The 11,622-nt window shown below is 35.5% G+C and overlaps 1 protein-coding gene across 1 annotated transcript; it reads left to right on the top strand.

Annotated features, from left to right (window-relative positions):
• Nucleotides 1–4,308, top strand: LOC126623716 (ornithine aminotransferase, mitochondrial-like). The gene is made up of 10 exons (XM_050292699.1): nucleotides 1–314; nucleotides 929–1,037; nucleotides 1,381–1,611; nucleotides 2,173–2,332; nucleotides 2,496–2,551; nucleotides 2,727–2,879; nucleotides 3,064–3,161; nucleotides 3,359–3,439; nucleotides 3,532–3,765; nucleotides 3,936–4,308. Exons 1-10 carry the CDS (start codon nucleotides 163–165, stop codon nucleotides 4,096–4,098), a joined length of 1,437 nt encoding a protein of 478 aa, XP_050148656.1. The 5' UTR covers nucleotides 1–162; the 3' UTR covers nucleotides 4,099–4,308.
• The last annotated feature ends 7,314 nt before the right edge of the window (nucleotides 4,309–11,622 follow it).

Raw genomic sequence — 11,622 nt, 5'->3', positions numbered from 1 at the left:
AAATCCAAACCAAACAATCATCGTATGACATGTATCAAAACACTAACAAAAAATAAATAAACAATTCTATTCTTCCATAATTTCATCCGAAACGATTTGGAAAGTTGGTATTTTGATAGCACCAAACAAGTAAGGAGAAGAACCCATCGTCGTCATCCATCAATGGCGAGCAGGAGATGTTTGCAGCGTGCGCTCAGCACAACGAGCTTGAAGAACGGTGTGATTTGGAGGAGCTTCGGTGCTGTCCCTCAAGCCACCACCCCTTCATCTTCTCAGGAGCTCATCAACTCGGAATATCAATACAGCGCCCACAAGTCACCTCTCTCTCTCTCTCTCTCTCTCTCTCTCTCTCTCTCTCTCTCTCTCTCTCTAAACCCTTCATGTCTCATCCAAAAATTTCTCATCTCTGCTACTTTTTCCGTTCTTCTTCATGTTCTGCCATCTGGGTTCTGCTTGTTTCCATCTAATTCCTTGTCTGCGGGTTCTAAATGCACCTGTAATTATATGTATTGGGTTCTGTTTATAATTTCTTATTGTTTTGAGTTTAGTTTGATTGAATCCTTTGGATTTCCTGCACTTTGTTAGGCTGCGTTGATTGATCCGAGCCAACTTTCCATTTTCTCAATTAGGATATTATGAGCATGTAAACGTTAAGGAATACTGGGATTGTCTGCATACTTAATTTCAACTAATTCTGTGTTTAGGAAGTGCTTTTCGCCTGTAACGAGCCTCCGGAAAAGCTAACTGTGTTAAATAATTGATCACGATTGTAAAGTCTCCTCCTTTTTTATCGGTTTGAAAAACTACAATGTTAGAGTCTCCTCCTTGTTCTAAGTTTTTGCCTGGATGGTGTAAACGTGTTAAATTATTTGCTTGGAGAGGGTTTTGTAATGAAGTTTTGACAAAATTTGCTTGGTGCAAATTTCAGTTACCACCCAATTCCCGTTGTGTTCTCTCAAGGAAAGGGATCATGTATACAGGACCCAGAGGGAAACAGATATCTGGACTTTCTTTCAGCTTACTCTGCTGTTAATCAGGTACATGAGCATGAACGTGCGCACACGCTTGCACATACAATATGCATACATATTTATAACTAGCCTATAATCGAAACTGCCTTATCTCTTTTCTGCATCAGATGACACGAACTTTATTGTCCCATTCGAATTACAAAATGGAAACCCATGACAATATATAGTATTCCTTTTTTGCATTCGAATGTTCTCGTTCTTAATCAATTATTCAAGTGGAACTGGCTTTTTTTCTTTGAAATCCGAGTAAATGTGAAGCGAGTGAAGAAGCTTGTTCACATAAGAAACGCCAATTCTTGAAGCAGATATTCTACTCTTTCTCATTATTCAACGGAATTTCCTGCTGCAGGGACATTGCCATCCAAAAATCATGAAGGCATTACAAGAACAGGCACAAAGGCTAACTCTTAGTTCTCGGGCTTTCTATAATGATAGATTTCCAATATTTGCTGAGTATCTAACAAGCATGTTTGGCTATGACATGGTGCTGCCCATGAACACTGGTGCTGAAGCTGTGGAAACAGCTTTAAAGGTGGCAAGGAAATGGGGTCACGAGAAGAAAAAAATTCCAAAAGATGAGGTACAATTCAAGGAGACGCATCTACTTTTTGACATAGATATTACTAGTTTTAGTTTGCCTTTCTATCTTTCAAGTTATTTCATATGGGGTCATATATAAATGTTTTCTTAAGTCGGTTCACTGACTGTACTTCTGATTGTTGCACTCACCTGAATATATATATCCATGATATATGTATCTTATAAATCCCAAGTTTTTCACTTTCCGCACCTGCTGTATTTGTCCCCTTTAAGGATTTTTGCATGTTAATATAAGTTCTTGTGTAGAGATTTATGATTATCGTTTTCTTCTTGAGAAAAGAATGGGGAAAAACGAGATACAACCCTAATCACCATAGAAAAATAACCAAGAAATCAAATCACTTAATTTAGGGAACTAGCTCACGCCTCAAAACAATTTTGAACGCCAAATACTCTGACTGACTTAGAAGCCTAATTTGTATCTACGTTTTATTGTTTCTTTTTGAATTATGCCATTCTAGTTTGGTGACTTGAACATTAGAAGGACAATGGCAAGGTTATTGCTTCAGATATGTCCCTAACTCAACTGATCCATACACAGGCTATTATTGTCTCGTGTTGTGGCTGCTTCCATGGTCGTACTTTGGCAGTCATCTCCATGAGCTGTGACAATGAAGCAACCCGTGGTTTTGGACCCTTGTTACCTGGACATCTTAAAGTTGATTTTGGTGATGCAATTGGCCTTGAAAAAGTTTTCAAAGGTTTGAATACATTTTTTTTCTGTTTAAGAATTTGTAGTGATTATACCCTTCGACTTAAAAGATCATATCTGTTTAAATCATCATATAGTTCGCTCTTTTTTGTATTTGTCTACGAGATTTGTGTATTAATTGAACTGACAAATTTTTCTGTTATGGGGTGCAGAGAATGGAGACCGCATAGCTGGATTTCTCTTTGAACCCATTCAAGGAGAGGCTGGGGTATGTGTGTTTTTGGAATTAAATACTTGATTGATTTATGGTGTTCCGTAGAAATGGATCAACGTGTATGAAGTTGTTGGATGCTAGATTCTATCACGTGTTCTAGAATCTAAACCATAAATTATTTCCGTATTCTATCAGTTCTTTTGAGAACAATTGTATGTTGTGATCACAGGTTATAATTCCTCCAGATGGTTATTTGAAAACTGTTAGAGATCTATGCTCCAAATATAATATTTTGATGATCGCCGATGAAATACAGTCTGGTTTAGCACGGTCAGGGAAAATGCTTGCTGTTGATTGGGAAGAAGTTCGCCCAGATGTAGTGGTGAGTTTCTCTAAGTAGTGATAACTTTGACAGTGTGGCGTTAAAATGCTGAAGCTGTTTATTTAGCCTTCATGATACATAACCATACCTCTTTTTCTTTTTTGGCTGAGTTCTTTTTCATGCAGTGCAGTTTTGTTTATAACCATACCAGATGCTTACCTAAGACTTTGTGGGTTTTATTCAGATATTAGGAAAAGCATTGGGTGGTGGAGTGATACCCGTCAGTGCGGTGCTTGCAGACAAAGACGTAATGCTTTGTATCCGACCCGGAGAGCATGGAAGGTTTGCTCTTATAACTGCTTCCATTTATAGTCTCTTCTAGTACTTTGAGAGCTCTTGTCACCATAATTCTATCAGTAGCTTTTTCAGAAAAGGTTGAATCATAAGCAATTTCTGTTTCTGATCCTGCGTGGCCATGCCGTAGAAAAATGATTTCTGATTTTCAAGAGTTGGTACTATTAATTTGAGATCACTTGCAGCACCTTCGGGGGTAATCCGTTGGCCAGTGCAGTCGCTGTTGCCGCACTAGATGTTATCAGAGATGAGAAGCTTGCTGAAAGGTATCAAATATAAACCCTTTCACTCTCCTCTCTATGACACCACTATAAAATCATTGTGGAAATTATGTTTCCTGATGTTCAAATACCAACAGATCAGCCGAAATGGGACAAGAGCTTAGGAATCAGCTTGTCAAGATTCAGCAGCAATTCCCAAACTACATAAAGGAAGTTCGAGGAAGAGGTTTGTTCAACGCTGTGGAGCTCAATAGCAAGAATCTGTCCCCTGTTTCTGCTTACGATATCTGCCTACAGTTGAAGGAGAGAGGAGTTCTTGCCAAGCCAACACACGATACTATTATCCGGTTGACTCCTCCGCTCTCCATAAGGTAAATACAGGTGTTGGTGATCACTGACCAATCATGTTTTAACTCATTGAAACTAAATGCCTGACAAGCATAACTATGATCCGGTGGGATCAACGGAAATGACAGCATGTTTCAAAGTTTTCTGGATATCTTCTATGTTCTAACCATATAACTTTAATGCCTGTTTTCAGTTTGGAGGAAGTCCAACAAGGATCAAAAGCACTTTCTGATGTTCTGGGACATGATCTACCAAAGATGCAGAAGGAAAAGCCCGAGAACTCATCTTCGACTGCTTCTAACATATGTGACCGTTGTGGGCGAAACCTGCATGATTCTACACACAACAATCACTGAATCATATGTCCTTGTGAGTCCTGAGAATTTACCTTTTTCCTTTCAAACTACATCCTTTCTCAATAAAGTAACATCTGTCCAAATAGCTAACTTGACGTGGATTATAAGTAACTTCAGTTTATTTAGGTTTCGATCACCAACAGTGTGTGTATGGACGTATACTGTCAAAGCTCTTGAATTTTTTATTTTATTTATCTATAGTTTTTCACAGTACCATGACCAAGGTTCTAAAAGACGCTAGGTGCTAGTCGGACGGAGTGGGGTGGCGAGGGTTTAAGTGGACTAGACGAATTTAAATAAACTTATTATATATCGTATAAATAAGTATCTGTTTATACTTAAAAAATACATTATTGACTTGGGATACATACATTTGAAAAATTGAATGACATATTAGAAAGTATTATAACATATTATAAACATGGGGAACCAGAGTATAATGAGTGTTCATATGAGTATTCTGCAAGTCTTTTACAAGTTATTAAAAAAAAAATGCAAAATGAAAGTTATCTATTTTCTGTCTATGGGAAAGTCATGACCTGAGCGAGCGCCTAGCAGGTCTAGACACCCTTTCTTAATTTTAAAACCCTAAGGATTAATCAGGACGTTGACCAGCTACGTAGTACCCAGACAGGGGCTAGACGGGAATTTTTAGAACGGTGACCATGACAGTTATTTGGATTGTTTGGATGGATAGAAATAGCAGAATCTTATACGAAAGAGCAGATTTTCGATCTTTTGACCTACAGTGTAATGTTTTTCTCTGTAATTTTCTGATTTTGTACTTTGAAGCAGACATGAACATAGCTTTGGTGGTATCGTCATTGTACTTATCAGTTAATGTCAATTTGTCCACGTTGCATTTTAAGTGCATTAGCTGGAATTTCTTGGTCAAGTTAGCTTGTTTGAATGAACATTTTGTCTTGCCCTTTTCTTATGAACGTATTCTGTTCTGGAGTTGAGATGTCCTAAAGATATAAATGTGACTTGGATAGTTGGTGTGAAAATTAATCTCAAGTAGTTGATACAACTAGTGTGACAAACATCCCCTCGCCCAACAAAAACTTCCCTGTCACGTGGATATGTTATTACGTTCTGGTTCAGGCGTCGATTATCTTTATCTTACTCGTCACTTATTACATGACACATGTGACCGAAAGAGTCGGAATATAGCCCCATTGTAAGTTAGTCGCTTTCTCATTGGATTAGACTATTAATATTACAATCTAGTGGTATTTGTCTTCGCTTGTTAGTGGGTGGTCTTAGATTCATAGTGTTATAAACGACGAGTTCGACACCTATTATTGATGTCCACATTAAAAATGTTGTGTTGCAAATGATGCTAGGGGGACTAAATTAGTAGACAAAGTTTGCAAACCAAATAATGTGTCAGCAATAGAAAATAAACATGTTTATCAGCGTTTAAGTAATAATCAATCATCAACTTCCATGTTATTTAATTTACAAAATTTTGTTTAGAAATCTAGTCTCCCTAACATTACTCTTAAAATTGGTATCAAATAGCTAAAAAAATTAAGAACCATATCAGAGTGTGGTATTAGTTTATCTCATAACAATTCAAGACTTCGTCATTCCAAGTAAATATACATCTCATAGTCAAGGTTCTAAAAAGCGGTAAGGTGACAGGCAGAGACCTAGGCGAATTTTAAATTTTAATTAAATTATTATAAACAATAAAAACATATAAATAAGTCAACAATTGATTGAATACATAAAATGAAACATGTATTAAAAGTTATCTTACAAGACAGAAAGTTCAGAATTATTTTACAAGAAAATTATCTTTAAACTCTTAATTTAAAATAATAATAAAAATTAAACCGCCTAAAACCATCTAGACGCCTTCTAATTGCTGCCTAAACACTTCATCGATTTCTAAAATGCTTAAACCCTAATTGAAGCACTTCACTTCCGTCTAGCGTCTAGACACCGCCTAAGCCGCTTTTAGAACAATGCTCACAGTTTCTCGTCCTACGACTCAAAAGTAGAAGGCGAGTGAATCGGCCCAATTAGCCGCATAAAACAAATTGTCCTTTCAATATTTTATTTACCCTTTTGCTTTATTTTTGTAGTTTTCTTTTATTTTTATTTTTATTTCTTTTGTCGAAATTTGTGGTTTTCTTTTATTTAGATGGGAATATTTCAAGCTTAAAAGTTTGTTTTTTTTATTTTTTTTATTTTATTTTTAATTTGTTTTATTGATACTTGATCGATTGGAGGCGACATAGTGGAGACACAATAATGAAATACTTTTGGTTGTCACGTAATTATAAGGCAAGAGACAGCTTCTTAATAATTTTATTAAATCAAATAATGTAAACAGATCATGTTAACCCATGAGAGAGCCCTAGGAAGCTTATTTTAATTGGACATAATTAACTAATTAATCTTAATTATTATTATTAATTAATAATAAATTTAGTCTAATCTATGTGCTATGTAGACATATTACATAGTGAAGCTTAGCTGGATTTCATTACATTACTTCATTGTGAATTAGTTGTTGGGATACAAGCTTAGCTGTTTGGAATTCATTTATCATATTATTAATGTAAGCACTATTTGTTTTTGCACATTCATTAAAAGAGAAATTCTACGGAGATTCTCTTTGGACTCTTTGTGGATTCTCTGCTAATTTACAGTTTAACGTTAATTCTCCTGCCAACACTTCAAAATACTGTGCTAAAAACATGAGATGGCAAAGAGTTAATAGAGCATCCTATTTTGAGAAGAGATTTTTCATATGCTTGAACTACAATGTGGTACACCACATATTTATGGTGTACTATCTAGTGTTTTGAGCATAGTAAAAAATTTCTTCGTTTTGAAAGAGTCCCTGTAGCATTTCTCCAATTAAAAATTAGATGTGTCCCAAAATACCAAGTGCACATAAAGCATACTCTCATTGACACCTAAGTATTTCCTCCTAGAATGAGATCTAGTCCAGAACTCTATATTCAGAGTCTCCTGACTGAGAGATCTAGACCGTTCAAAGAGAGAGAAAGAGATTCGGACCTTTCAAGTTTTTGAATTTTTGTGAAGTGAGGCAATGAAATAGGCTAATAGTGATCGTATAATTGAAATTAAGTAGTCCGAATCACTCTGTCTGTAGGCTCAGGACACCAAAATTCAGTGTGGATCTCACTCCTTTCCCCCTTAATACAGTTCAAATTTCATACACCTTTACTTAAAGTCTTTTGGTAGAGAGATCAAGCAGTCCTCTACTTCATAAAGGCAGGCCCCACTAGTATTAATTCATAAAACTTGTATACAGAAAAATGGGGGAAAAAAGTTAGGTGTGTTTGACCTAAGTCCTGTCCATTCCTGATGTGGAAGTTTCAGCATGCATGCTGCCTCTTTCAGAAAAAAAAATGATGCTGAAGGTGAACTGACTCTGTTTTCCAACTATTTGTATCGTATGAATTTCAAAATCACATCACAAGAGACAACAAACAAGGAATGAGGAGGGAAAAGCGGAAAAATTTGATGGTGCTCTCGAGTATCTTATATTATCAAGTTTTTTAACATTAATACTAGTCATTGTACATATTTAACTCAAGATCTAACCATCAAACACCGCTTGATAGAAATAGTAGAATCTTATACAAAAGAGTAGATTTTCGATCTTTCGACCTACAGTGTAATGTTTTTCTCTGTAATTTTCTGATTTTGTACTTTGAAGCAGACATGAACATAGCTTTGGTGGTATAGTCATTGTACTTATCAGTTAATGTCAATTTGTCAACGTTGCATTTTAAGTGCATTAGCTGGAATTTCTTGGTCAAGTTAGCTTGTTTGAATGAACATTTTGTCTTGCCCTTTTCTTATGAACGTATTCTGTTCTGGAGTTGAGATGTCCTAAAGATATAAATGTGACTTGGATAGTTGGTGTGAAAATTAATCTCAAGTAGTTGATACAACTAGTGTGACAAACATCCCCTCGCCCGACAAAAACTTCCCTGTCACGTGGATATGTTATTACGTTCTGGTTCAGGCGTCGATTATCTTTATCTTACTCGTCACTTATTACATGACACATGTGACCGAAAGAGTCGGAATATAGCCCCATTGTAAGTTAGTCGCTTTCTCATTGGATTAGACTATTAATATTACAATCTAGTGGTATTTATCTTCGCTTGTTAGTGGGTGGTCTTAGATTCATAGTGTTATAAACGACGAGTTCGACACCTATTATTGATGTCCACATTAAAAATGTTGTGTTGCAAATGATGCTAGGGGGACTAAATTAGTAGACAAAGTTTGCAAACCAAATAATGTGTCAGCAATAGAAAATAAACATGTTTATCAGCGTTTAAGTAATAATCAATCATCAACTTCCATGTTATTTAATTTACAAAATTTTGTTTAGAAATCTAGTCTCCCTAACATTACTCTTAAAATTGGTATCAAATAGCTAAAAAAATTAATAACCATATCAGAGTATGGTGTTAGTTTATCTCATAACAATTCAAGACTTCCTCATTCCAAGTAAATATACATCTCATAGTCAAGGTTCTAAAAAGCGGGAAGGTGACCGGCAGAGACCTAGGCATATTTTTAAATTTTAATTAAATTATTATATAACAATAAAAACATATAAATAAGTGAACAATTGATTGAATACATAAAATAAAACATGTATTAAGAGTTATTTTACAAGAAAGAAAGTTCAGAGTTATTTTATAAAAAAATTATCTTTAAACTCTTAATTTAAAAAATAAAAATAAAAAATTAAACCGCCTAAAACCATCTAGACACCTTCTAATTGCTGCCTAAACACTTCATCGATTTCTAAAACGCCTAAACCCTAATTAGAGCACTTCCCTTCCGTTTAACGTCTAAGGCCCCGTTTGGGATTGATGTGATTTTAAAAAAAACCACTGTGAAAAAAAGTTGAGGGTCATTTTTGTGTTTGGTAAACTGAAAAAAAAAAGGGCTTATTTTGGAAGCTGCTGTGAGAATAAGCTGAAAATCAAAGGAAAAGCTGAAGCTGCTATTTGCTGCTTTGAAAAAAAGCCAGTTTTTTCAAAGCACACGGAGCTACAGTGCTCCTTTAATGAAAAGACACACTATCATCCTGATTTTTTTTCCAAAAGCATTTTCACAAAAAAATTTACCAAACACTCTACTGGCTTTATTTCACAGCCGCTTATTCTCACAGCACAGCCGCTTATTCTCACAGCAGCTTTTTTTCAAAGCACAGTAATACCAAACCAGTCCTAAACACCGCCTAAGCCGCTTTTAGAACAATGCTCACAGTTTCCCGTCCACTCAAAAGTAGAAGGCGAGTGAATCGGCCCAATTAGCCGCATAAAACATATTGTCCTTTCAATATTTTATTTACCCTTTTGCTTTATTTTTGTAGTTTTCTTTTATTTTTATTTTTATTTCTTTTGTCGAAATTTGTAGTTTTCTTTTATTTAGATGGGAATCTTTCAAGCTTAAAAGTTTGTTTTTTTTGTTTTGTTTTTTTTTTAATTTGTTTTATTGATATTTGATCGATTGGAGGGGACATAGTGGAGACACAATAATGAAATACTTTTGGTTGTCACGTAATTATAAGGCAAGAGACAGCTTCTTAATAATTTTATTAAATCAAATAATGTAAACAGATCGTGTTAAACCATGAGAGAGCCCTAGGAAGCTTATTTTAATTGGACATAATTAACTAATTAATTTCAATTATTATTATTAATTAATAATAAATCTAGTCTAACCTATTTGCTATGTTGACATATTACATAGTGAAGCTTAGCTGGATTTCATTACATTACTTCATTGTGAATTAGTTGTTGGGATACAAGCTTAGCTGTTTGGAATTCATTTATCATATTATTAATGTAAGCACTATTTGTTTTTGCACATTCATTAAAAGAGAAATTCTACGAAGATTCTCTTTAGACTCTTTGTGGATTCTCTGCTAATTTACAGTTTAACGTTAATTCTCGTACCAATATTTTAAAATACTGTGCTAAAAACATGAGATGTCAAAGAGTTAATAGAGCATCCTATTTTGAGAAGTGATTTTTCATAGGCCTGAACTACAGTGTGGTACACCACATATTTATGGTGTACTATCTAGTGTTCCGAGCATAGTAAAAAATTTCTTCGTTTTGAAAGAGTCCCTGTAGCATTTCTCCATTTAAAAATTAGATGTGTCCCAAAATACCAAGTGCACGTAAAGTATACTCTCGTTGAGACCTAAGTATTTCCTCCTAGAATGAGATCCAGTCCATATCTCTGTATTCAGAGTCTCCAGACTGAGAGATCTAGACCATTCAAAAGAGCGAGAAAGAGATTCAGACCGTTCAAGTTTTTGAATTTTATGAAGTGAAGCAGTGAAATTGGCTAATGATGGCCGTATAATTGATTATCACTCTGTCCGCATGCTTGGGACTAGGCCTGGCATTTTGGACCCAACCCGTTAACCCGACCCGACCCAACCCGTTAATATTTGTATTTGGGTGGATGCTTAACGGGTCGGGTCGCTAACGGGTGAACCCGTTAACAACCCGTTAAATAACGGGTCACTTTGGGTCAACCCGTTAGACCCGTTAGGACCCGTTAACACCTGTTAGCACCCGTTAGTTGAGGATATTTTAGTAATTTTAGTAAAGTCTTAATAACAAAAAATAAACTTTATGAAAAAAAATAATAATAATAATTGTTAACGGGTGTTAACGGGTGAAACGGGTGACCCGTTAGCTTAACGGGTCGGGTTCGGGTGACCCATTAGCTTAACGGGTTGGGTTCGGGTGACCCGTTAACTTAACGGGTCGGGTTCAACCCGACTCAAACCCAATAAACCCGACCCGTTTACAGGTCTACTTGGGACACCAAAATTCAGTGTGGAACTCACTTCTTTCCCCCTTAATACAGTTCAAGTGTCATACACATTTACTTAAAGTCTTTTGGTAGAGAGATTAAGTAGTCCTCTACTTCATAAAGGCAGGCCCCACTAGTTTTAATTCATAAAACTTGTGCACAGAAAAATGGGGGAAAAAAGTTAGGTGTGTTTGACCTAAGTCCTGTCCATTCCTGATGTGGAAGTTTCAGCATGCATGCTGCCTCTTTCAGAAAAAAAATGATGCCGAAGGTGAACTGACTCTGTTTTCCAACTATTTGTATCGTATGAATTCCAAAATCACATCACAAGAGACAACAAACAAGGAATGAGGAGGGAAAAGCGGGAAAATTCGATGGTGCTCTTGAGTATCTTATATTATCAAGTTTTTTAATATTAATACTATTCATTGTACATATTTAATTTAGGATCTAACCATCAAACACCGCTTGATATATAAATATTTTAGAATATACTAGAAAATCCCGAAAAATATGTTATAATTAATTAGTGCCTACATACTATAATAAAGTTAAGGCTTGTTTTATTAACACCCTACATTTTGTTGACTATACCCCACATTTACTTTTTAAATTAAAATTTTTCTTAACACACCTCACGTACCCTCACATCTCACACACCCCACAATCATCAACTAA

The sequence above is a fragment of the Malus sylvestris genome, chromosome 5 (assembly GCF_916048215.2).
Source record: "Malus sylvestris chromosome 5, drMalSylv7.2, whole genome shotgun sequence".
In the NCBI taxonomy this organism is placed as follows: domain Eukaryota; kingdom Viridiplantae; phylum Streptophyta; class Magnoliopsida; order Rosales; family Rosaceae; genus Malus; species Malus sylvestris.
The sequence above is the reverse complement of the archived record's forward strand: the minus strand, read 5'-3'. Positions and strand labels throughout refer to the sequence as shown.